This window comes from Giraffa tippelskirchi, chromosome 10 (assembly GCF_054371585.1).
Source record: "Giraffa tippelskirchi isolate mGirTip1 chromosome 10, T2T-mGirTip1v1.2.pri, whole genome shotgun sequence".
NCBI lineage: Eukaryota > Metazoa > Chordata > Mammalia > Artiodactyla > Giraffidae > Giraffa > Giraffa tippelskirchi.
This window is the reverse complement of record NC_137284.1, coordinates 89,439,891-89,465,503: the sequence shown is the minus strand read 5'-3', so window position 1 is coordinate 89,465,503 and position 25,613 is coordinate 89,439,891. Positions and strand designations below refer to the sequence as shown.

Below are 25,613 nucleotides of genomic sequence, written 5' to 3'. Positions count from 1 at the left end.
GAAGCCACCTAAAATTTGCTCTCCTTATCATCCCTGAGCAGGTATTACATTCTTTTATGCATTGATTATTTTAGTCAATAAACATTCATTTAATGTTAACCATGTGCCATTCACTATTGATGAGCTGAAACTCCCTGCCATTAGGAGCTCATTCTTCAGTGAGAGAAACATGTAACCCCAGGTCTAGGAGTTATCCTGAGTACTGACTTCCTCTCTTGCATTTCCAACATTCAGTTTATCACCAATTCCCACCCTTTCTGCTTCCAAAATGTATCTCAAATCCATTTACTTCTCTCTCTCTGTTTTTATTTCCCCACCCTAATTATAGACACCAATTATCTCCTGTATTGGATTACTGCAGTTACGTCCTGTATGGCCTCTCAGCAATCCTGTTTGCTCCTTTTAATAATTTTCTCAGTTTGCTACCAGAGGTAGCAATGTAAATGTAAATTTTACCATATTCTTAAAACTTTCTGAAAATTCTCCATTGATCTTAGGATGTAGAACCAAATCTTAACAGGGCTTTTAATGCCCTTTGTGACTCAGCTCCTGCAGATAGCCTGTCCCTCTTGTCTCGTTTTGAAATACTTTCCTCCCTGCATTCCAGCCAGACTACACTGCTTCAGTGCTTTGAATGTACTGTGATCTCGTCTGTTTTATACTCTTGCACTTGCTTTTCCTTCTACCAATAACACTGCCGTGTGCCATCATGCTACTGCACCCTACTTTGATGTACATATCACTTCCTTGGGGAGATCTTCCCAGGCCTACACAGTCTTTCTGGGAGTTAGGAATATGGGCCTGAGAAGATCTCTGGAAGGAAGTGATATTTATACCAAACTCGTCACCAATGTTCTGAAAGCGTTCTATACCTTTTCCTTCATAGCTCTCATCACAACTTGCAAGTATATCTGTCTCTATGAGCTTGATGTTTGACTCCTTGTCTGTTTTGTTCTCTACTATATTTCCAGCATTTAGCACTGTCCCTCATTCTGAGCAGGTGTTCAAAAAACCTGTTGAATAAATGGTTAGTGTTTGACAAAATGGAACATTTGGGAGTTATCCTTCTACAAATTCTAGGCTGTATACTCATCATTTTTCATTGTGTTGCAAATCCTCAAGCAATAGTAACAGTTTATAATTAAAATTCATCTCACAAATTAGGTATATTTTCAATGTCATAAACTATGGTCAATGTGCAGTGATGGATCAGTACCTTAATTGAAAGCATGGAATTAGCTGCTATTAGTAAATATATTTAAAAGTTTTCACTTTTTTCCCCCCAGCGTCGAGGTCCTCAGCGATCAGTTGATGTCATAGTTTCATCTGCTTTCTTGTTGACTATCTCAGTTGTATTTATCTGTTGTGCCCAGGTGAGTTAACTTATCCTGTGTAGAACTTAGATAATCAGACCTACAAATACTCAACTTCCAAGGCTTTCTAATAATAAACAAAGTAATAAGTAATTTGAAATTGAATTTTTACAGTTTATTTTTTTCAGTAGAATAAGTAAATGCATCTTACTTATTTACATGATGAACAGTGACTAATTTTCAGGTGTCTATTAATTGAACATAAAATAATTAGTTTTTGTCTACAATTCACCTTTATTTCCCAAAACAAACTGATGAGTGTCTAGAGTTATGAAATTTTTCAGACTATTTTCCATGATATCTGCTTTATTTACATTTAATATTAACTTTTATTTTATACCTGAATTATCACTGTGACTTAACTGCCTCATCTCTGAAAAAAGAATTCTCACTGACCAAGATTAGTCAGGAAGCATAAAAGTATCTCAGGATATACTCTATGCTGTGAAATTCAAACTTCCATTTCAAGTAATAAAACATGCTAGATTACCTGAAAATTCCTCTGGTTTAAAACATGATACAATCCCGGGGGGGGGACCAGCATCTTAATATGTATAAGTGAGGTGTTTTATAAATATACATATTGCTTATATATTTCACTTTATAACACAGTAAGGGGCCAAAAATGAGGATAACAGTGAAAAACAGAGCAGTTAAGTATATATGTTAATGTTAGGTTGAAGTGCCTTGTTGGTGTTAGTATGTGAGAGACTTGAGATTTTACGCCCATTTGAGGACAGGAGATGAGGCCTTGATCTGCTGTACCAACTTATACATACGCTACAAAGCCAGAATCCTCAAAGGCCTATAGTCTCAGTGAAAAGGTGCAATAAGAAAAAGTCTGCCCAACAGCACAGGAAGGCAATAAGGAAGCTTGGTCAGTTTTGCCAGGATTCTGGCCAAGGAGGCAGAGAAAGTCTCTCCTAAGAATATATAAATGTAGGTCAGCTTTTAATACAGGTTCAGGGTTCATTACAGATCTTGTCTTGTAGCCACTGTGTCAAGAAGTTAATATAACAAGATCCTAGACTCCTGGATACCTGAAAGAAGCTAAACCAAGACTGTTCTTGGGGATATAACATCAACCCTAATACTCACAGAATTTGCACAGTTAAAGCCCTTTCAGGTCTCAGAACACATGAAAAAACTTTCTAACATGAGTGAGTCAACAAATTAACACACAGCTGGAGTACATCTCCAGCAACTTCAGATCTGATCAGATAGAAACTATAAGCTTGTTTAAAATGACTGAAGATGTAGATAACACTGTTAAAAAAAGAACAGATAGATTTGAAAAATACCCAAGCATTGCTTCATAGAAGTTAAAAAAAGAAAAGTCACTGACATTAAAAACACAACAAACAGAAGAAACAGCAAATTGAAGACAAAGATAATTGGTGAGCTGGGAGATGGAAGAAATTACCCAGAATATAGAACAGAGATGAAGAGATGGAAATGTGAAAAGGAGATCTAATATATATCTAATAGGAATTTCATGTTGAAAGCAGAGAGAGCAATATTTGGAGAGATGATGACTTATGAGTTTTTCTGAATTAGTAGAAGACATTAATTTTCAGGTTTAGGAAGGACAAGAAGAACAACAAGCCACAATAAAAACAAATTGACACTTGGATACATTATAGAGATACTGCAGTAGAGATACTGCAGAACACCAAAAACAGAAAAATCTTAACACAATCAAAAGGAAGAAGACTGGTTTCTTTACTCACAATTGCTTGTTGAATTTCAGTCTTTTCTTCAAGGTTTTATTTCCATGTTCCTGAAGTACATTCTGCAGTATTTTTATCTCTAATGAACATAAAATTTCTGTCAGCAAGACACATGGAACATAATAACATTGTCAAGTTTTAAATGTAAAAAGATAGAAAAACACATTGCAGATAAATACTAGCCAAGAGAAAGCTGGTGAAGTAACATTAATAGCAAATGAAATAGACTGTTATCTAAGATGTGTTACTGGGATAAAGAGAAACCTGACAAAAAGTTTGAAGAATTGTTAGGAAGATCTAACAATTCTAAAATTGTACGTGTGTTACCACATAACTTCACTCTTATCTATATACAGCCTAAATCAATAGCACTGTAGTGAGGAATTGGCAAAATGCCACATTGGGAGCTTTGAACACATTTCCTTCATAAATGATGAAGCAGACAAAAATATGAAGACATGTATCTAAACAAGACAGTTAAAATTTTATTCTGAAATTGGACAATACGTACTCTTTTCAGACAGAACAGTTTATTAGACTTTCCCATGTACTAGGTGACAAAATGATTCTCAACTGATACCATACAGACTTCTAGTTACATACAATTAAAGTAGAAAACTATGACAGCAAAAAGAAAACCATGCAATTGGAAATTTCAAAACATACTTATAGATAATAGTATTTAAAAATAAAACTCACAGTATTAAACTGAAATAGTTGAGAAGTTTTTAAAAAAAGAATAGTAGTATATATTAACGTCATTAAAGTTAAAAGCTTCTGTGGACAGTTTTGTAGAAATATTAATTAAAACTGACTCAAAAACTAACTGAAGAGCTGAGAAGACCCTGTAGCCATACAGCAGTATTGATTCAGTAGTTTGAAAATCTGCTACCAACAAAAATCCCCAAGACCCATGTGATTTTTACAGATGAATTTTGCCAAATATTTTAATAAACAAGTAATCCTAATCCTACGCAAAAGATCTAGAGAGTAGAAAAAGGGAATATTCCCCAAACTCATTTTATGTACTTCATGTAACTTTGTTACCAAATCAGAGAGACAGTATGAACACAGGAAACAGTGAACCAGCTTAGATGCAGAAATACTCAGAAGATGAAGCCAGCAGTTAATAACAGTAAATATGCCATAACCTAGACAGCCTGTCCCTTGGATGCAAAGGTTTTCAACTTTAGAAAACCCAGTTATCTAGTTTGAACTCCTTTAGTTGATTAAAGGAGAAATCATCTGATCATCTCAATAGATACGGAAAACAAATGGGTAAATTTCGTTGGGAGATTCATAATACAGTGACTGAAAAGTACTGTTCTTAATTTGATAAAAATCTTTCAAAAACTGGAGCAAACATTGTACATATGATATTTATTATCTTCAAGATACTTTAAAATCAGGAATGAGATGGGTGCCCTCTTTATCACTTCTAGTTAAGGAAGGTACTAACCAGTGAAGATAGGGTAAAGAAAGAAATTGTGTAAAGATTGGAAAAAAAAACAAAAAAACATAGACTGTATGGATGTCTATGTACAATATTCTAGTAACTTTCCAGACAAATTATTTAAAACATGACGCATTTTTTTTAGAAGTGCAAGAGCAACAAAAATGGATATAACCTCAATATAAAAGAATCAGTTTTGTTTCTGTAAGTCAGAAATCAACAAACTTCCTCTGTAAAGGGCCAGACTAAATGTTTTAGACTTTACCTGATACGTTCAGTCTCTTATATATTCTTCTCTCCTGCCTCTCCCTAAAAATTAAGTATTAAAAAAGCACCACAAGTGACAAAAGAGAGTCTGTGAAAAAATACTGGCAAAATACATGGTTTAAATAGCTTTATTATTCACAATAAATAAATAACTTCAACAAATCAATAAAAACAGACAACCTAATAGAAAAAGTTAGATACCAAATTTAAAAAGATAACTTAGACAAGAGGAAACCCAGTGACCAGTAAGCACATAAAACATACTCATCCTCCCTAAGTAATATAGAAAAGTAAATGGAAAAAAATAAGAGAACAATTTACACCCACTAGAATGGCGGGTGTTAAGAAGTTGAATAATACCCAGTTTGGACAGATATGAAGGCAAAGGGAACTCTGATCCACTGCTGAGAGTATAAATTGGCACAATTGTTTTCAGAGACAAATTTGTAATATCTGCTAACACTGAATGTGTGACTATCCAAGGCTTCAGCAGTTTTACTCCTGGATATTAACTCCTCAAGAAGGTCTTACATGTACAGAAGAAGACCAGGAGAGGCGTAAGAGAATATTTATTGCAACATAGTTTGCAATGAGGAAATTGGCAACCCAGTGAATGTTAATTGGTAGAGTAGGCAAATCCACTGTGGTTGATTCTTTTACTGTAGTACCTTGCAGTAGTTAGAATGAATAAATTTGAGCTTAATGAATCATGGATAAACTTTGAAAACAAAATCCAATAGAATAAAAAGCAAATTGAAGAATGATAAGGTCAATGTGATAGCATTTATACACATTCCAACATATATATAACATAACATAGTATAAGCATAAATACCTAGCTAAACTATAAAAGCTGAGTGGAAAAGGTAAATGCAAAATTCATTACCCTTACAGAGGGGTGGAGAGGAAGGGGAATGATGAAAGGAAAAGTTTAAAGGGGCTTCCTTTGAGTCTTTTCTATTTTTGAAAATTAAAAAATATTGCAAGATATTAAGATTTAATGAAAGTAAATATATGGGTTTTGATTACATCATACTCGGTACCTTTCATGTGCTTGAAATATTTCCTAAGAAATGTCGAATGTTTGAAAAATGTAACACTATATCAATGATCTATCTGTATGAAGTAAAATTTTACTTTCTTTTAAAGAAGACATTTTTGAATCCCATTCTTCTTCATATTGCCTTTTCCTTGCATTTTTAGTTGCTTCATGTACATGAGATCTTCCTTGATTGTCACTACAATTGGGAACTGGTAATCTGGTGCATCTCGTTAACACTTTTTCTTCTAAGATTTGTTACCCTTGGATCAGAAACAAGTAAAAAATATAGCAATACCTCAATATTACTTACTGAACAGGTGAGAATTCATGTTTATTATGTTTTAAATTAATGTGTGATACCTACATGTTAAAATAAAAAGTTTTCATTTACTTCAGAATTTTTCAGGAACCTCTGTTAAGACCATTTATGTTGCAGAGCAAAACTTGAAATTTGGTAGCACACAAAACTTTCTTCAGTGTTCTGCCTTGATACACATTTCAAGTCTAAGCTATTGTTTCTGTGTCCCATTTTCATTTGATAAGCAGGAAATACCATTTGTAGAAATGATGGATTTTAAACCATTGTTGGGATATGTTTGCATTGCAGTGTAGCAGAGCCATATTTGAATAAGCATAAAATTTTATTCAATAGAAAGTGTAAAGGCTAATGATTTTGATGCTTAACTTTATTTTGTATAAATTAAAAAAAAAACATTTTCCTTATTTCATAGGAATTATTTAAACAAACTTATTTCTAGTGAACTTGTTGAGTACTTTTGTCAGGAATAGTTTGATTTTTAAAAATTGGTAACCCTGTCAAACCAAATCAGTTAGAGGGAAAAGGGAAAGTAGGAAACAAACCAACTGATTTACTTTACTCTAGTTATTGTTTTGGAGAAGGCAATGGCACCCCACTCCAGTACTCTTGCCTGGAAAATCCCATGGACGGAGAAGCCTGGTAGGCTGCAGTCCATGGGGTCGCTAAGAGTCGGACACGACTTTGAGCGACTTCACTTTCACTTTTCCCTTTCATGCACTGGAGAAGGAAATGGCAACCCACTCCAGTATTCTTGCCTGGAGAATCCCAGGGACGGCGGAGCCTGGTGGGCTGCCGTCTATGGGGTTGCACAGAGTCGGACACGACTGAAGCGACTTAGCAGCAGCAGCAGCAGTTATAGTTTATTTTCTGTGTTGATTTGGATCTGGGACTAAAGTGTTTCACATTTTAAATAATGAAACCCAGTTTTCCTTCTTTCAGCTTTTAGTTACATTTGAAAAGTTAAAAAAATATTATTTTCTTATTATAAAATATTTGCTGTAAGAAGTTAGGAATATATAGTTAAGTATGAAGAAGAATATTAATATCACCTATACTCTTAATAATAGAGAATTACTGCTAATATTTTAGCAAATGTTTTTCAGTTCCTCTTAAAAATTAGTATTTGTTATAATTTTAAATATATTTAATTGTTAATTGTTTTTTAATAAAAGATAAACCTCTACTTGAAAATGGAGAAGAAACCTAACAAAAAAGAGGAATTGACACTAGTGAACAATGTTTTAAAACTGGCTACTAAATTGCTAAAGGTAAGAGTGAAAATGAAAATGCACATCATGTACAAAATGCTGTTCTAACTTTTCTTACTGTTTTGTTTGTAGATCCTACTTGGTGTTTTGTTTTCAGGATTATTGAAAATGTTTTCCAAATTATTTTTGAGCACATTCATGCAGTTTACATTTTATTTCTCATTGAAAAACTAATCAAAGTAATTGAGATCATTTCATTTTGAAATTTTATTCAGTTTTGAAATTTTAAGACTCTTAATACTGTTTAGAATATTGTAGAAGTTGGCATTGTTGGCAATTTTTGCATCCTAGAACTTAAAATAGATTTTAAAAAAGAAGATTTGACGTTAAATTGCTTTTTTTTTTTTTTTTTTTTTTTATTTTGTATTTCTCAAAGCAGTCTTCTGTTTACTTGGCCTGAGTTGGTTTAAAAAGTAGTAATACATTATCACTGTAATAATTATATATCACCAATAAATAAATTTTCAAAGCTTTTTTTGGTAGCAATCAAAAATAATATAATTTCAGTATATCTGATCTCATAATAGTAACTCTTTGGAGGTAGTTTAATAAAATATCATTATTACTGCAGTGTTAGTAATTTCTTTCTTTTTTAAAGGAAACTTTTTTCAAATCTCTGTTTCTGTAACAAATGGAAATTTTAAGAGTTGTTTATAAAGTGTTTGTAGAATAGTAGGAAATTAGTTGTGTCTCAATGCTATGGTTACTTCTTCAGTTAACTAAAATGCATTAACTGACTGTAGATTGTGCCTCACAGTATATTAGGAACTGAAAGGGTTCAGAAGAGTTAGGTGGGTTTTGTTTTTTTCTAATTTTATTTATTTATTTTTGGCTCTGCTGGGTCTTTGTTGCAGCATGAGCTTTTCTCTAGCTGTAGTGAGCAGGGACTACTTTCTAGTTGTGGTGAGCAGTCTTCTCTTTGCAGTGGCTTCTCTTTTTGTGGAATATAGGCTCTTGAGCTCATGGGTTTCAGTAGTTGCCAGTCCCACTCTCTAGAGCACCAGCTCAATAGCTGTGGCAAATGAGCTTAGTTGCTCTACAGCATGTGGGATCTTCCCAGACTAGAGCTCACACCCATGTCTCCTGCATTGGCAGACAGATTCTTTACCACTGAGCCACCAGGGAAGCTCTGGGTGGGTTTTTGACACATAAATATTGAGTATCTTGAGAGTGTAGGCACTATGCTAGCTAGGAGGAGGCTATAAAGTTGAGACTTCATGTAAGCAGCTTCATTTGCAAAGTAGAGAGAAATACAAAGTTAACCAAAATACAAAGCACATCAGTGTGATCCTTTTTGATCAAACATAGTCTTCTATTCAGAACCTGAAACATAGCATAGATTGCTCCTTCTTTCTTTTTCTTCACAGCCAAGAAATTCTTGGGCCCATTGACTCACCCTCTCAAATATCGTCCAGTTCATCCCCTTTTTCCTACCAATACTGCTCTAAGTCAGACCCGCATCATTTTCACTTGAGCTTCTGATAGACTGAACTCTGAGGGCTTCTTCCTTCTGGTCTTGCTGCTCTTTAATCTGTATTTCTTACATGCACATCTGATATACTACTCCCCAAATTAAATTCCTTTCATGCCAATCTCCTCTTACAATTTGCCTAAAGAATGACCCTTACCTCAGTTCAGTTCAGTCTCTCAGTTGTGTCCAACTCTTTGCGAACCCATGAATCGCAGCACGCCAGGCCTCTCTGTCCATCACCAACTCCCAGAGTCCACCCAAACCCATTTCCATGGAGTTGGTGATGCCATCCAACCATCTCAACCTCTGTCGTCCCCTTCTCCTCCCGCCCCCAATCCTTCCCAGCATTAGGGTCTTTTCCAATGAGTCAACTCTTCGCATGAGGTGGCCAAAGTATTGGAGTTTCAGCTTCATCATCAGTCCTTCCAATGAACACCCAGAACTGATCTCCTTTAGGATGGACTGGTTGGATCTTCTTGCGGTCCAAGGGACTCTCAAGAGTCTTCTCCAACACCACAGTTCAAAAGAATCAATTCTTCTGCGCTCAGCTTTCTTTATAGTCCAACTCTCACATCCATACATGACCACTGGAAAAACCATAGCCTTGACTAGACAGACTTAACCTAAGTAGCCAGTTTTATAAAATTTATACTTGCCTTGTACAACCTGTAGCAATTCAAAGGTGCCATGTTCTTGTGTCTTGGGGAATACCTTCTCTCCTCCCATGAACTAAGTTACAGGAGCACCTTCTACTCTAGCCCTCTGCCATTTATACATGTTTCTTTTGTGGGACTCATAGTTATTTCTTTGCTTGTCTATTAGACTGCAAGGTCCTTCAGCATGGGGACTGAATCTTAAGTTTCCAGAGTCTGCCATGGTGCCTAGCATATATAGAACTTTACTTAAATGTTTGAATCAGTCGATCAATTAATGAATCTATGCATTTGAAAATTATCTCAAAGGGGGATTATATATATATATGCATATATTTATGTATATGTGTGTGTGTCTGTATATAGACAGAAAATTTGGCTAACTAAATTTCTAATTCTTATGCAAAAATATATTGTTCTCTTTCTCTTTCAATGTCTATTGTTATAGTGAAAAGTATTCTTTAACCTTGTAGCTACCAGATCAATAGTTTATTAGTCATTTGTTTGGCACAGAAATTGGAGTTACAAATTTAGGCTATAGATTTTTTTTAAATGAAAGTCACTTTCTCCTAAGAAAACCTAAAAGTATATTTACTTACTTCAGGTTTAACCAAGTTTATTCTTTCTAAGACTATCATGATTTGTAACTGTCTTTTGAAATGTTGTTTGTAAAAATTCTCTTTGCATATTACCCTGAATTAGTTTAATAATTCCTCAATGAATCTGGGTTCATGTTTTTTTCTTCTTCTGCTAGGAATTGGACAGTCCCTTTAGGCTATATGGACTTACAATGAATCCACTGCTTTATAACATCACCCAGGTTGTCATCCTGTCAGCTGTTTCTGGTGTTATCAGTGACTTGCTTGGATTTAACTTAAAGGTAAGGGCTTGCAGGTATTTTTAAATTTCATAGTACCCTATTACATTTTTGTGACCCTTATTTCACCCTAACACTCTTGAGATCTCCCATGTATAGTAATGGAGTCGTTTTGATTATATTATATATAATTAATGAAGATAACGTAACATTTAATTTCAAAGAATGATAAATATTCTTGGCCTATAATACTGATAGAGCTTCTCATTCAGAACAGTATTTTTTACAAATGGTACTCTTGGATAGGATAAGTGGAAGTATTTATTTTTACTCATACATAAGATGAATCTAATTTAGATGATTTTTTTAAAAAAAGAGCCTTGTTACTGGCTTTGGCCAAAAGCTATATTATTTATCTATATAGCAATATATGCATCCTCCAATATGTGCAAAGCTGCTAGTGAATAAGGTGTAGAATGTTTATATTAACCGGTTGTAGATGTATATTGTCACTTTCCAGTTAGAGAAAGCAAAAGAAATTGGAGTCTCACTTTTTTATTTGTTTGAGGTGAATTCTTGAAAATAAAAGAATAAAAGAATTTAAAATAGTAGAACCTTCACTTGTTCATGAATAAAATCTAGATAAAAAAACATATCATGTGATGTAACTTAATAAGTTGCAATATCAAAACTGGCTCTAATGGTCCCTACTTGTATTATTTTTTCACTAGCTCTGGAAGATTAAATCATGACAATTCAGAGAAAAGAAGATGTAGCCTCTTTTCCAGAATAAGAGTACCAACTAAGCTGCCTGAAAGCAGTCACTGACTCTTTGCTTCAGGAATCTCAGCTGAGAAATTGAAGTGTTTACATCAGACTGTCCTGTGCAATTCCTATATTTATTTCACTTGTTCACTGTTTTTTACATTTACTTTAGTCTTTATATTTTATTTTTAGCATTGATATATACTTAGTTGTTGAGAGGGTGATGAAACTGATGTCCAGATACTTGAGATCCTGGTAATTGCTCATAAAAAGTGATAACAAATTGTGAGAATAGAAGCCATTGTTAAACACTGTTTCTCCATCAATGCCGTGACTTGCCTTACTTGAAGTAAACTTCTTTAACTTTGTAATCTTGCATTAGACTCAGCTAAACACATAAAACATTTTTCTTCAGTAAATCAAGATCCAGTCCGGGTTTCTTTTGAGTTATTTTGGAACAATGCCAGGATCTAAACTGATTAAGCTGCAGTTTAAGCACCCTTCAGTATTAATATCTATGGTATTACAAAACAGGTCAACAAGTGCTCTTTGATGATAAAACTCTTAATAGAGCAATAATTGTAAATGGTTACCATACTGTAAGATATTTTGATAAAAATTAACTAGTAATAATTGTATTTATTTGAAACACTGGGCTGTTTGCACAGCTCCAGCTGTGCATGCTCAAAATGTGCACTTTTTAAAATTGTTACTTTTAATGCGTGTCTTTATATGGGGTATGTTATAGTGTACTAGGGCATGATATGGTATCCTTTTGAGTGAGGTATATACTCATCTCACAAGTGAAGTGCCTATTGATATTACTCAAGTATGTTATGTTTACTCAAGTAAAATAATTTTCTCCCCATGGTACACTATAGTGTATGCTATTCATACCACACTCAAATGAAAACCTAAGAATAACATTAAGAACCAGATATTCCTGATTGCTAGCTGTAAAACTATATATGAGTTTTCAGGAAAAATAGCGATAGCTTGCAAATTCTGCTATCTAGTACATCTCCCTCCTCAACTCACAGTTATATAAGGGCTATTTTAGATGCTTTTAACCTAGAAAGTAACCCCCTCCCTCCCCTCCAAATAATTTGCAAGTGTCCAAATGAGAACTTATCTATTGGCATGTTAGGTAAATAGGGCAAATATGATGGTATCTTACATTGGGCCTTGATTTTAAGTTGTTATATTTGTACAATCAAATTTTAGGAGTTACATGAAATATGAAATGTTTTAGCAAACTTTTTTTTTTTAAAAACTGAGTGTCTAGTTTTTAAAAGACTTTATTTGAAACAATCTAGAATTTTCTTGGTGCAAGTTGTATCATGTTGAATATCCTCACCTTTTTTTACCATGTTTTAGGGAATTTAAAATAATTAATTGTAAATGATTTATTTGACTGGTGCAGTTTTAATCCCCAAATCATAATCTTAAGATCAGGAATGTGTGGAGAACAGAGCCATATCATAATATCACTTTGCTCTCACCATTCCTTTTGATCAGCCTCAAATCAGCCTCATTGTGTAGTATATTTTCTTTCTATAGAAAACAAAAACATTTTGTTTTATTTGCCTGTGTTCTAATATGTTTAATAATGACCAAAGTGCATTCTGAGTTTTTTCAAGGAATGTATTACTGGAGCTTTAAGAACATACTTATTTTCTCCTGTGAAAAATTAGGCTTTGTCTGATATGTTTATTATTCTTCCTCTATTGTCTAATGTTGAGGTTGTTTTTAGGAATTATATTTTATAAACTTTTTCAAGATAAGGTACATACCTATACAGAACTTAACATTTTGCACAGAATATATTGAATATATTTTGAGAAGAAAAAGTACAGCATGAGTTCTGTTAGGAATAAAAATTAAACTATTGTATCTCACAAAAAAAAACTTATTTCAGAATGGAAATATTTTTGAGAAAAGTAGCTGAGTAAACTGATTAAGGAAAATGCTTGTTTTTTGATTGAAGTTCATTTCAACTTGGAGTTGGGAGTTGATTTATTAAGTACAGTGTACCTCTCAACATTGTGTTAATAATATGTTGAATTATGTCACTAATATGGCAGCGGTAGAATACTAAGAGGAAAAAGTTGTCATTTTAAGTCATTTCAGAACATTAATGGAATTGTTTTCAAAGCAGAAAAATTGACATTGCTGCCTTTAAGAATACAATGAATGTAAGAAATTGAAAGAAATTGTAACATACCACATAATATAGAAAAGACAGTTCAAAGATAGAATTGTGGCAGATGTTGTGTGTTAACTGTTGTTTCTTTGCCACATGTATCGTATTTAAAGTTTGATCGGCAAGTTTAAAATAAAGCGTTTTATGACTGACAGTGTTAAACCTGGAATGGGTTTGGGTTTTTTTTGTTTGTTTTTTCAAATTTTCAAGTCATGCACATTTCTATGGTAATTTTGTATTTACTGTAGCATAAACTGTTAGATTTGAGGGGAGTGGGAATACATTTTTAAAACCTTTCCAACATTTCAGATTTTGGGTTATGATTCTCAGAACATGAAAGAAGAATTAGCGCACAGGCTTTTCATCACCAAAATGCTATGACATCATTAATGTTTGCTTGTTTGTTTGTATTTAAATACAGAAAACTGGCTGTAGCCTGGGGTATTAAAATTCATTATCAGGAGGATTGTGTTTTTAACCAAGTGATTTTACACATGATTTCAACAAGGGAGATCATGGCCAACAATAACATGGGTAAGCATTGTAATATTTCTGTTCTCTGACTGGTACAAATGTTCATAGGCCTTAATCAGGGACTCTTCATTCAAGTGCACTTCCCAACTTTCTTTAAGCTTAGAATTGGGGCTCTTAATGAGTCTCCCTTCACACTTGCAGACAGAGCAATATGACTTGCATCTCTTTATATTGTATCACTTAGAACACTAATTCTCAACATTTTTCTACCAACCTTATAAGAAAGATACCACAAATGCTTATCAATATCTCTGGCTCCCCACAGTGCTTACTTCCGGGGAAGTAGACTGTGGATCTTGGATGTGGTACATGCATACTCTGAAAAAAGTATTCCATAAGTGATTTTGAAATTTTGTTCCACTTATCACTCCTCACCACCTTGAGAATTACTGTCTTAAGATCAGAAATTTTAGAGCATGTAAATTACATGAGATTTTCAACTTCATTGATCGCTGTTTTCCCAGCACATAAAATAGTGCCTAATCTCAGTCAATTGAATAAATGAATTTTGAATGATGACTTGAGTCACATAGAACCTAGACACCACCTAGTCCAAAGCCATCATTTTACTATTGATAGGTTTAAAAAAAAAAGAGTCCAAAGAAGAGATTGAAAAGCTTTCCTAAGTTTCCACAAATAGAATCCACACTCTCCTTTATTCCCTTTGAAGGTATATTTTGTAACAGCACCTCTTAACTAATCAAAATGCTTAATCATAGGAAAAAATTCTGGAATATTTATAAATATTTATAAGTCTATACATATATGTAGTGAGGTCATATGTAAACTAAGAAGCTTTTGGCATTAGGAAAGATAATTCATTTGATGGCTCCCTGTTCAGCTCTGCAGTGGGACTTGCTGGAGAGAACACATACTTTGGAGTCAGACTTATTTTACATTCTTGGGCAAATTATTTAACCTCTGTGAACTTTGGTTTTCTCAACTATAAATTGCTGACAGTTATTTTACAGGACTATTAGAGGGATTAGTAAGATTAATATATGTAAAGCACCAGCACTGGAACTGACATGTATTAAGTGTGCAGAAAGATTGGTTCTCTTTCCCCTCCAAATAAGTAATGGTCTAGGACAATTAACAAACAAAAAGTTCCAAGCTAGAGCATTCACATTACATAAGATGTATGCATCCTTACCAAATATGAGACGTTAAGTATCATGCTTCATATAAATTATCATCCATGAAGAGTTCTTTTACAGAGTTGACATCTAATTCCTTTACTTCATAAGTAGGCATGCTAAAATGTGGAAGGGAATTATTCTCATTCTTTTGTTAGCCTGTGTATTATATCCAATTGTGAATGACTTTACTAAATTCTCAGGTGCATATTCCATTCATATCTTTTCATTATTAGATTTCTGTTTCATTTATGTGGTAGATTCCCTCACTAGTAACAGCCTAGAGTCTTTTTGTCTTCTACCTAAGCTCATCTCTTAACTTTAAGTTTCTGCTCACTATTTGTGCTTTGACTAGCTGGAGAACATCTGACTTCACTTTCTACAAATTGTGCTTATCAAGGTATTACTAGAACTTTTGAGTCCTGTATTTGGCAGTGCTTTTTCTTTAATCAATCTTTTGTCCACTTAGATGTTGCCTACAGTGGCTTTTCCAAACCTCCTTTGTTATCCTCAAGCTCCTAATCCCTCTCATCTTATGACTATTGGTATTTTATTCCTCTAACTTTACCAAAGAGAGAAAAATCATTATGTATGAATTCTGTCTTTTTTCCCCCTTCTTCAGTTCTGTGAAGGAGACATTGCTCTGTGAGGCCAACTCTCAATCAGTGCTCAGGATTCTGTCACTGCCCTCCTGTAGGATACCTCCTCTGCTCTCCCCCATCATCATCTTCAGTCTTATGCTTTGCAATTTTATGTTATAAATCATTTATATTTCAATGAGAGGTGCTTGGATCCTTAGTATGAGATTGAATTTATTGGTCATAGGTTGGATGGGACCATTGTCTACTAGATGGCCCTGTAAGGGCTTGCTACACTCTCAGCGCTCACCTGAACAAAGCAAGAAGTTGGTCAAGCTTGGTTTTCTTCACTTTTCTCTCTCAGCCATAGCTGAACAGGTCAATGATTGGTGCTGGGCCTGAAAGCAGCCAGCCATTTTACAGGCCTCGAGGAACCTGTGAAACCAACAGGCATGAGAGTTTTGCCCAGCACCGGCTTTCCATCCTTAATGGTTACTTGCTGACCCAGTCAGAATTTCTGTTAATGCTGCAGGAATGAATCAGGACACAGTGTAAACAGGAAGAGTTGGTAGGATAGCAGAGTGCCAAAAGAAGCCGTGAATTAAAAAGCGTTAAAGTAGAGAGACAGTGGTGAAAGTGAAGATGGGAGAAGAAACTAGCAGAAACTTGCCTAAGCTGTTGGAGGCAGAGAGACCTAGTGATAGCTTGACCAGCTGTGCCATTGAATCATTAGAACCGGTCTCAGACTGTGGTAGCTTCATCTTGTGTCCTGAACCGTAAGGCCAGATGCCCCCATTTATCTTTATGATAAATTCATCACCTCAGGTAACCAAAGGATGACTGTCAACCTGGATAAGCATCATACATTTGACTGACTGTATAATCTTAAGCCATGCTTCTTCCCTAATTGGCTTTCCCTCTGCATCTTTCTACTCCTGTCTTGTTAAGGATAGTGCTTGGCTATCAGTGCTGTCTACTCTTCCAACATATTTATGTCTCCTGTGTCTACAAAACAGTTAACAGTCTCAGGACTAAAAGTTTTGCTTGTTCCTTCCTTTTTATGATGTTTCTCAATTCTGTGTTTTCAACAATGATATAAAATTTAAATTAATAGCTTGCTTTCTTTTTTGTCTTTTAAAGCAAAATCTGACTCTTTGTGCCAAATGTAATCATTTACTTAATGCAGTTATTTAGCAATCTCTTTGACTGGCTTTTAAGAATTTGGGGTTGTCTTTGTCAAATTCTCTTACAAGTTTTGATCAATTATTTATATTTGGGAATTTCTGGTTTTCCTAATCTGTAGTGAGAGGTGTGCTTTAAAGCAAAATAGACATGTTGCCAAAGGCTGTGACCAATTTGCATCCCTTGGGATATATACCCAGTGTTTGCAAATGCATTTGCTTGTTTTTGCCTGGAAATGCAGACTGACCTGGCAGCTTTCTGGCCTCCTGCTTATACCCTTACTCTTGCTCTCAGCCAGAATTTACTGTGTCAGGTTAGTGGTGCTAAAAGATTCTCATAATGTGAGTCTACTGTCTGGAGAAAGACATTGGGATAAGAGGCTAGTCTAGCAAATGGGAAGCAGACCAAGTGCTTTTAAAATTGCAATTTTATTCTGTTTTTCTTCCATCTATCCCATGGATAGTATTTGAATATCATATGCTAGGCACTGAACTAGGTACTAGGGAAATAGAAATTAAAATATAGCCCCTCATTTCATTTACCATGGAGACTAGGGGGTACATATTTTAAGCTTGTGAAGGGTACGTGCTGTGGCGATGCCAGTGTAAGTGTCCCATGCAGGCAGTTCGATATGGCTGGAGAAGGTGATATTTGTAGACAAGGGTTGGAAGGTAACACTAGCAGATGATTTTGTTAAGCTAAGGGATTTGAATTTTATCCTCAAAGATTGGGACTGCCTAGCTCTGTTCTGGCATGTTGTAGTTACTTGGCAAATACCAAACTGAGGGACCACATTCTTCACTTAAGTACTTAGTGAACAGCTTCAGACTGAGAATTAAGGTTTTTAATTAAAAATTTTTGTCCATGTTAAATCTATGCTAGAATTTTTGTGTCATAAAAAAATGACATGGCACAAATCTGTATCCAAGAGTGTTGTAAAATTAAATTGATCTCAGTTTCTTTCTCCATGTTTGGATGATAGAGTCAATTTATAATTATTGATATTTGCAAAATTGCATCTCTCTCTCTCTCTGTTTTTTTTTTTTTTTTTTTTAATTACAGAGCAGCCCAGCTCATCTGCACTATGATGAGGACCATGGGTTCTGAAGTCAGGCAGAGCTGGGATACTTTACAGCGTGTGTATGGCCTTGGGCAAGTTCCTTACACTCCCTAAGCCTCACTTGTAAAATGAGGTGTGGAGCTGCTGCTGCTGGAGCCTGAAGTGGTTCTTGTGAGTATAAAATTAGAAAATGTCCATGTACTGGGCCTAGTCCTGCTCCACCAACCTCCTGTGCAACAAAACATCAATTTATTTGTCCTCAAACTAAATCCAGCATTGAGCACTTACTGAAAAGATTACTGAGAATACAGTACGTTATGTTTGAAAGAGCCTCTCTTCCCTAGAGTGACATAAAATCCCAGGGGGCATTCACCTAGTACTTGGAAAATACAGAACTGGCCCGGTCCTTATTCTCTGATGGTAGCTATTCCTCCATTCTGATGCTCTTGTCTGGCCAGTGTGTCCTGTGTCTATTGGGCATGTATGCTCTAGCCAGCTCAGAGACGCTCCCCACAGAGGTCCTCCCCGACCCCGACCCCAGGCTAAGCCTCAAGGTCCTCATCTCTGCCTCAGGGTTTCCACTATCAGTGCCCATCCCCTCCCACAGATGCCCCACAACTGTGGACCATTGCACATCTGCAGCCTGTCTTGGGAATGTGCCCCTCTTCCAGTAACCTGCAACCCCTCATTTTCCACTAGATGCCCTGAATCCACGAGACTTCCAAGCCAAAGCCTGGTTGAGTTGTCTTCCAGTGAGCCTTGAGAACTACTATTTTCTGTTCAGAAGTTCCAAAGATCCCTTGGAGGGGAGGGACTTGAGCTCAAAAAAAAAAAAGTCTAATTGTTAAAGAGATGAAAAGTCAGGCTTTGGGAGAAAGTACTTGGATTACTCAATACGGAAATGGAAAAAAAAAAAATGAAAGATCACATTTGTCTTTGGGCGTGTGATGGCTTACAGTGAAGTCCCTAATCAGCTGCTCTTCATTGACCTCAGAATTTAAGGCAACAGGTAGTACGTTGGATTGTATTGTGAGACTTTAGCTTGTCATACACACACAAAGTATGAAACAAAAAAGTGTCTTATTCAGCACTGAATGTTAGTAGAAGCTGGGGCTACCCCAACTCTGGAGACACTTCAGGCAGTTATGGGGTTCACCTGCTTGGAAATAGGAACTGGTTTAATTGGTGCATTGAATCCTCCTCTTATCAGTGTAGAATGATACCATGTAGAGTACACTGTCATTCAGCAGATGATCCTGAAAATCATATTGTCTCATCTGCAATGGATGATTTTTTCATCTCAGTTGAATATGCAGGAGATGTGGCATAGGAGGAAGGTCTTGCTCTGAGTATCAGGAACCTAGATTTTTATCTTTCCTTTTAGGCTGATTTCCTTGGTGACCTATAGTAGCCATTACTATCTGAATAAAGATGGGACGGAATTAAAATAACTTGGTCTGTTCCCATTGAACTTTACCATTCTGAGACTTTTTTCTTTACATTTTCTCTCTTACTGCTAATAAGCAATAGAGTTAAGAATATTTTATTCTCAGAGAGTAGACTGTGGTTATAATTTCCTAATATAAATACTTAAAAGCATCTAGTTTCTAAAAAGAAATTAAAAAGGTTTTCTTGTGGAGAAATTCAGCAGTTCCACTATTCTAACAGAAATCTGTTTTAACCAATTGTTTTAATATAAGGGAACCTGTTCTTCATGGGACAGGTAATTTGGAACCCTTTTCTTTCTTACTATGGCCCATTTCATGAGCAAAGTAAGCTTTTCACTGCTCCCAAGTGAACTTGCATTTGTTTTTGGGTTGTGGGATTAAGCATTCACACTTTTAAACAGAGCCTTGGTGTTAAGACAAGATTTTCTTCAGTTTTAAGTTTTACAGGTTTTTTTGAAATCAGTCTGTCTTGATTCAGCCGTGTTACTCTCTGACCAAAGAGTTAATCAGATCACATCTCATTAGTAGGCCCTTATTTTAAAACTCTGGAAACAGAACTTTCTTACTCCATTGATCTTCCACCATACCTAAAATGTAGCTCACGGTGGCGAACTCTTATTTTCTATGGGCTTGTCTTATTCTGAATAGGTGAATCCCAGAATTGCGAGATGGGATCCTTGACTGATTTCCATTTTCTCCTTCCCTCCATGCTCCAGTCCCAACAGGGTACTAAACTCTGAATGCCACCTTGTCAGAAAGCGATGGATCCTCTGCACTTCACTCTTTGTTTAGTTTGCCCTTCTGTTTACAACTTACTTTTTCTGTCCTCTTTAAGCATCTTATTAAAAGATTAAGTAGGCACATGATTCTGCCACCATAATAGAATGTAACATCTTTGTGTGTGTAGGTTATAAGAAACAAAGTCTTTCTTATATATCTTCCCAAACACCTAATGTAGATATTAGAACATAACCTTCTCACTGAGGGGAACATAAAGAGGGAGGAGCAGAGGGAGACCATAAGTTTTACTTAAAAGTGTGGTGTCTTCATGAGCCTTTCAAGCCTGGCTGACTATTAGAATGACCTGGACCCTTAAGAAAACTGATGTATTTGTTCCACTCCCAGAGATTCTGAGAAGAGGATTTTTTAGCTCTGCCCACTGTTACCAGTTACTCTTGGGGACCCAAAATTGTGATTATTAAAATGTTGGTCTTCATTATCAGAAACGTTTAGACAGTGTTGAAGACATTGCCAGTGGATTCATGATTTCAGAGGCTAGAAGAAATGTGTTTGCTATGTTGACAACTGAAAATTTTGTGCCCTAAATAATGTACCACTGTTTTCTCTTTTTTATTTATTAGTTTCCTGGCGCTTCTTATACCTGGAGACCCTGTTGATCCTTATTAGCTGCTGACAGCACCTGTGAGTAATATTGTTCTGCTTCAGGACTTAAAGATTGTTGATATGTTCAGACAGAATATGTCAGCTGAGTGTTGTCGGTGATGTTTAGCCCCTCTCTGCTTCCCAGAGTGCTCATCTGTGGTGCAGAGGTACAGCAGGTCTTTTAGGTACTTTGTTTCAAGATGATATTTAAAGAGGAAAGCATAGTAATTTGTTGCAGACGTTGAACTGATCCAAACTACTCACTCTAGTCTTTAAATCAGCATGAGGATTACCTTCCTCCTTTGTCACAGATTCTTTAGGGTCAGTTAGGCCCCAGGAGTTGCCTCCATCTCAGTTGATAAAAAGTTGAATAATCTAGATCTGCCATTGAAAAGTGTAGTTCAGGGCATTTTGGAGATTACCAAGACTCTTTCAGGGATCTGCAAGATGATGGATCTTTCATGAATGAGTGAAAGATCCATCCGAGTGTAATATGGATCAATGTATTTTAATGTAGCAGCATGAAATATGTAAAATATGGTTTCAGATTCCACCCAGTGATGTTACCTTTAAATAATCCATGTACACTTGAATGTGTATTCTGCTATTGTTTGGTAGTGAAAAGTGAAAGTCGCTCAGTCGTGTCCAGCTCTTTGCAACCCCACGGACTGTACAGTCCATGGAATTCTCCAGGCCAGAATACTGGAGTGGGTAGCCTTTCCCTTCTCCAGGGGATCTTCCCAACCCAGGGATCAAACCCAGGTCTTCCACATTGCAGACAGATTCTTTACCAGCTGAGCCTAGAGTGTGTGATAAATATTAGGTCAAATTGGTTGATAGTGTTGTTCAAGTTTTCTATTTACTTACAAATTCTCTACTTTCTCTATCAGTGATTGTCGTAGGGGTGTTGAAATCTCCAAATGTAATTTTTTTTTTTTTTTTAATATTGGTTTGTTCGGCTGTGCCTTCATCATAGCATGCAGGATCTTTAGTTGTGGCATTCAGACTCTTAGGTGCAGCATGTGGGATCTAGTTCTCTGACCAGAGATTGAACTCAGGTCCTCTTCATTGCTAGCACAGAGTCTTAGCCACTGGACAGCTAGGGAGGTCTTCCAAATATAATTGTTATTCAAGAGAATAACAGTTCTCTTTTTATTTCTGTCAGTTTTTGCTTCATTTATTTTGATGTTCTCTTATTAGGTACATGTGTGTTTAGCCTTGTTATGAACTTACAATAAGTTGATCCCTTTATCATTATGAAATGACCCTCTTTATCCCTATTAATATTTTCTGCTCTGAAATCTACTTTGACATTAATATATAGCCACTTTGGCTTTCTTTTGGTTAATATTAGCATGGCATATATTATCACATCCTTTTACTTTCAGCCAATTTGTATTTTCATTTTTAAAGTGAGTTTTTTTGCATCCGGGATGTATTTAGGTCTTGCTTTATTATCCAGTCTCCTAATCTCTCTTTTAAAAAATTTTTAATTTATTATTTATTTTTGACTGTGTTGGGTATTTGTTGCTGCATGGGCTTTTTTCTAGTTGTGGTGAGCAGGGGCCTCTCTCTAGTTCGTGTTGTGCACGCTTCTCATTGTGGTGGCTTCTTGTTGCTGAGCACAGGTTCTAGGGTGTGTGGGCTTCAGTAGTTGCAGCGGGAGGGCTCAGAAGTTCTGGTTCCCAGACTCCAGAGCACAGGCTCAATAGTTGTGGCGCACAGGCTTAGTTGCTCCACAGCAAGTGGGATCTTTCCAGATCAGGAATCAAACCTGTGTCGGCTGCATTGGCAGGTGGATTCTTTTACCACTGAGCCACCAGAGAAGCCCTGTCTCTGTCTTTTAATTGGGAAGTTTAGACCATCTACATAAAATGTTATTATTGATATGGTTGGATTTAAGTCTACCATGTTGACATTAGTTTTCTATTTGTTCCATCAATTTCTTATTTTATGTTTTTTCTGCCTACTTTTGGGTTGAGCATTTTTTGTGATACTTTTTATCATTTTTGTTGGCTTATAGCTATTTATTTTGTTTCAGTGGTTGCCTTAGGGTTTGTAATATACATCTTAAACTTACCATATTCTACTTTCAATTGATGTTATATTACTTCACATATAGTAGAATTCTATAATAATATACTTTCATTTCTTCCCTCTGAAAATTCGTGTTGTGTCATACATTTTGTTTCCATATGTTATAAATTCCACAGTGCATTGTAGTTTTTTTTTTACTTTGAATAATTGGCTTTTAAAGGTATTTAAACAATATAAAGAAATATTTATATTTATTGACATAATTACCAGTTCTTATCTGTTTTATCCCTTTGTGTAAATCTAGATTTCCTATCCCTTGAAGGATTTCCTTTAGTATTTATTTTAGTGTAGATCTGCTGGTGACAGATTCCTCTAGCTCTTGTATGTCTGAAACAGTCTTTACTTTGCCTTTGTTTTCGGACAGCTGGTTTTAAGCAGTTTGTTTATGAAGTGACTTGGTGTGGCTTTGTTTGTGTTTCCTGTTCTTGGAACTTATTAAGATTCTTAGGTCTAATGGGCTTATTAATTTTATCAAATTTGATTTCAATAAAATCTTGGCCATTATTTCTTAAATTGTTTTCTGCCCCTCATCTGCTTTAGGGATTCCAAATACATGTATATTAGGCTACTTAGAGTATTCCCAAGTATCACTGGTGTTCTGTTCACTTTTTTTCAGCTTTTTGTCTCTGTGTTTCATTTTGTATGGTTTCAATCATGATAGCAAGTTTACTGATCTTTTCTTTCTCCACATCTGGTCTGCCATTATGTATTTTTTCCTGTTTCTTAGATGATTCATGCAGGATGGTAAATCTGATTGCTGTTATTCCCATCTATTTTGGAAGCAGAAATCCCATCCATTCTCTAGAAGCCATATATTAAAGAGATTTGCAAAGATTCAAAACAATTCTACACTTTAAGCTATTTTTTGTTTGTTATGAAAAATATAGTTTTATAAAAATATTTAGATTAACATGTAATTGATTTATTATCATTACCTTGAAATAAATTAACAAATAAGTGTTTAAACTTTTTCTGTTTTAACTTTGAACATGGTAAATAATGATAGATACAAGCCATGCAAGCAAAAAGTCTTTGGATTTGTCAGTAATTTTTAAGAGTGTAAGGACTTCCTTAGTAGCTCAGTTTGTAAAGAATCCGCCTGCAATGCAAGAGACCCCAGTTTGATTCCTGTGTCGGGAAGATCCGCTGGAGAAGGGAATAGGCTACCCACTGCAGTATTCTTGGGCTTCCCTGATGGCTCAGCTGGTAAAGAATCCGCCTGCAATGTGGGGGACCTGGGTTCGATCTCTGGGTCGGGAAGATCCCCTGGAGAAGGGAAAGGCTACCCACTCCAGTATTCTGGCCTGGAGAATTCCATGGACTGCATAGCCCATGGGGTCGCAAAGAGTCAGACACGACTGAGGGACTTTCACTTCACTTTAAGAGTGTAAAGTGATTCTGAGACAAAAATAATCTGAGAAGATTTGATCTAAATGTCTGAAGTAGTTGCAGTGGGTTGCTTGAACCTACAAGTTGGGTAACCTTGGTGCTGAGGAGGGCATGAGTATAAACATGAGAAGACCTGTAAGCAGATAGAAGAAAACAACAAATAAAAGTTAAGTCATGTAGCCCCCAAGAGACCCAGGGTAGTGTAGATTTCTCACTTTTCAGCTGCTGTATAGACATTTGTAAGGCCCACTTATCCCTCCTGCCCTTAGAATTTTTGAGACAGTACTAAAACTAAATTCCATCTTCTTTTTTTTTCCTTTAAGGAGGAAAAAGAAACACAAAGGGAAAATAAAACACTGTGGTAGACTTAAAAGGGAGACATTTTGAGAGTTCAGGGTCCTTTTGGAGTCCAGAAATTACATTGCTATGACAAAGGCTCTTACTGTTCACAGTGCTCATGGGGAGGCCAGCAGATTGCATGTCTGAGGTGTAGAAAAGGAATCTCTAGTTTTGTGATTCTGTGGTTATTTTCAGTATGCTGGTAGTTCATTGGCACACAGTAGAGAATGAGGACCTTCCCTCACCTTACTGTCCAATCTGGGCAACACCTCTCTGGGACTTATTATAGTTTCTCTGCAGTTACAGAGTTGGAGTCAGAAGCCTTTCTAGGTCTTCGTCTAAGTTACAGAAACCTGCATCAAACTAGCTGAAGCACAAAAGAGCATTTATTAACTTGTGTAACTGGGAAACCAGGCTGAGCTAGTGCTGGCTTGGATCATTTGGATCCAAGTGTTCACACTGCCATAGTTGCTTCACTCTAAATTCTCCTCCTTCTTCTTATTTCTTCCCATTTTCTGCCCATTCCCTGTACTTAGCTCTGTTTACTTTGTTCTCCATTCAGCCACAGAATAGCCATCAGAAGCTCTAAGCTAATGTGGACGTTTAAGCTCATGAGCTCAGAGATAGAAACAAAAATGCACTCTCAGCAGTCACAGACCAATCCTTTGGAGACACTTTCATTGACTTGACTTGGGCCACATGCCTGTCTTTTCAACCAATGACCTTAGACAGAGCTAAGGAGAACCTCGGTTAACCAGACTAGGTCATATGCCCACTCCTTTGGCAGGGAGTGGTGGATAAATTGGCATTGGTAGTCCCATCAGAACTACCTGGAATAAGACAGAGGCAGCTCAGTGACTGGAATGGTGCTGGGCAGACTGCAGCCTGCCTCTTCAAAGTGTCACGAAGTGAAGCAGCAGACTGTGCCTGTTAGGTGTTTATGACTTAAAGAGAAATGCAATCATGTGGCTATTACAGCATTGTTGAGAATTTGGCAGTTTCTTCTGGGTACCCTAATTCTCTTCTTAGGAACAGTTTCCTCTTTTCCTGTTGCTTTTCAGGTAGTTCATCTGCATGCTTTAGAAATCATCTTTGCTCTGAAGCCT

The 25,613-nt window shown here is 36.0% G+C and overlaps 1 protein-coding gene across 44 annotated transcripts in view; it reads left to right on the top strand.

Annotated features, from left to right (window-relative positions):
• Positions 1 to 25,613, top strand: part of PHTF2 (putative homeodomain transcription factor 2) — a 199,719-nt gene that overhangs the window by 122,857 nt on the left and 51,249 nt on the right. For 37 of the 44 annotated variants that reach the window (XM_081535746.1, XM_081535749.1, XM_081535738.1 and 34 more), the window contains 5 exons: positions 1,287 to 1,373; positions 6,027 to 6,182; positions 7,357 to 7,452; positions 10,331 to 10,456; positions 11,125 to 13,523. In XM_081535746.1, coding sequence (XP_081391872.1) covers positions 1,287 to 1,373; positions 6,027 to 6,182; positions 7,357 to 7,452; positions 10,331 to 10,456; positions 11,125 to 11,145 — 486 coding nt within the window. In that variant the 3' untranslated portion in view covers positions 11,146 to 13,523. Of the gene's footprint in view, positions 1 to 1,286; positions 1,374 to 6,026; positions 6,183 to 7,356; positions 7,453 to 10,330; positions 10,457 to 11,124; positions 13,524 to 13,782; positions 13,896 to 17,853; positions 18,023 to 20,660; positions 20,722 to 25,613 lie in introns of those variants that run through there. The other 7 variants (XR_014067191.1, XR_014067193.1, XR_014067192.1 and 4 more) reach the window with 1 other exon arrangement.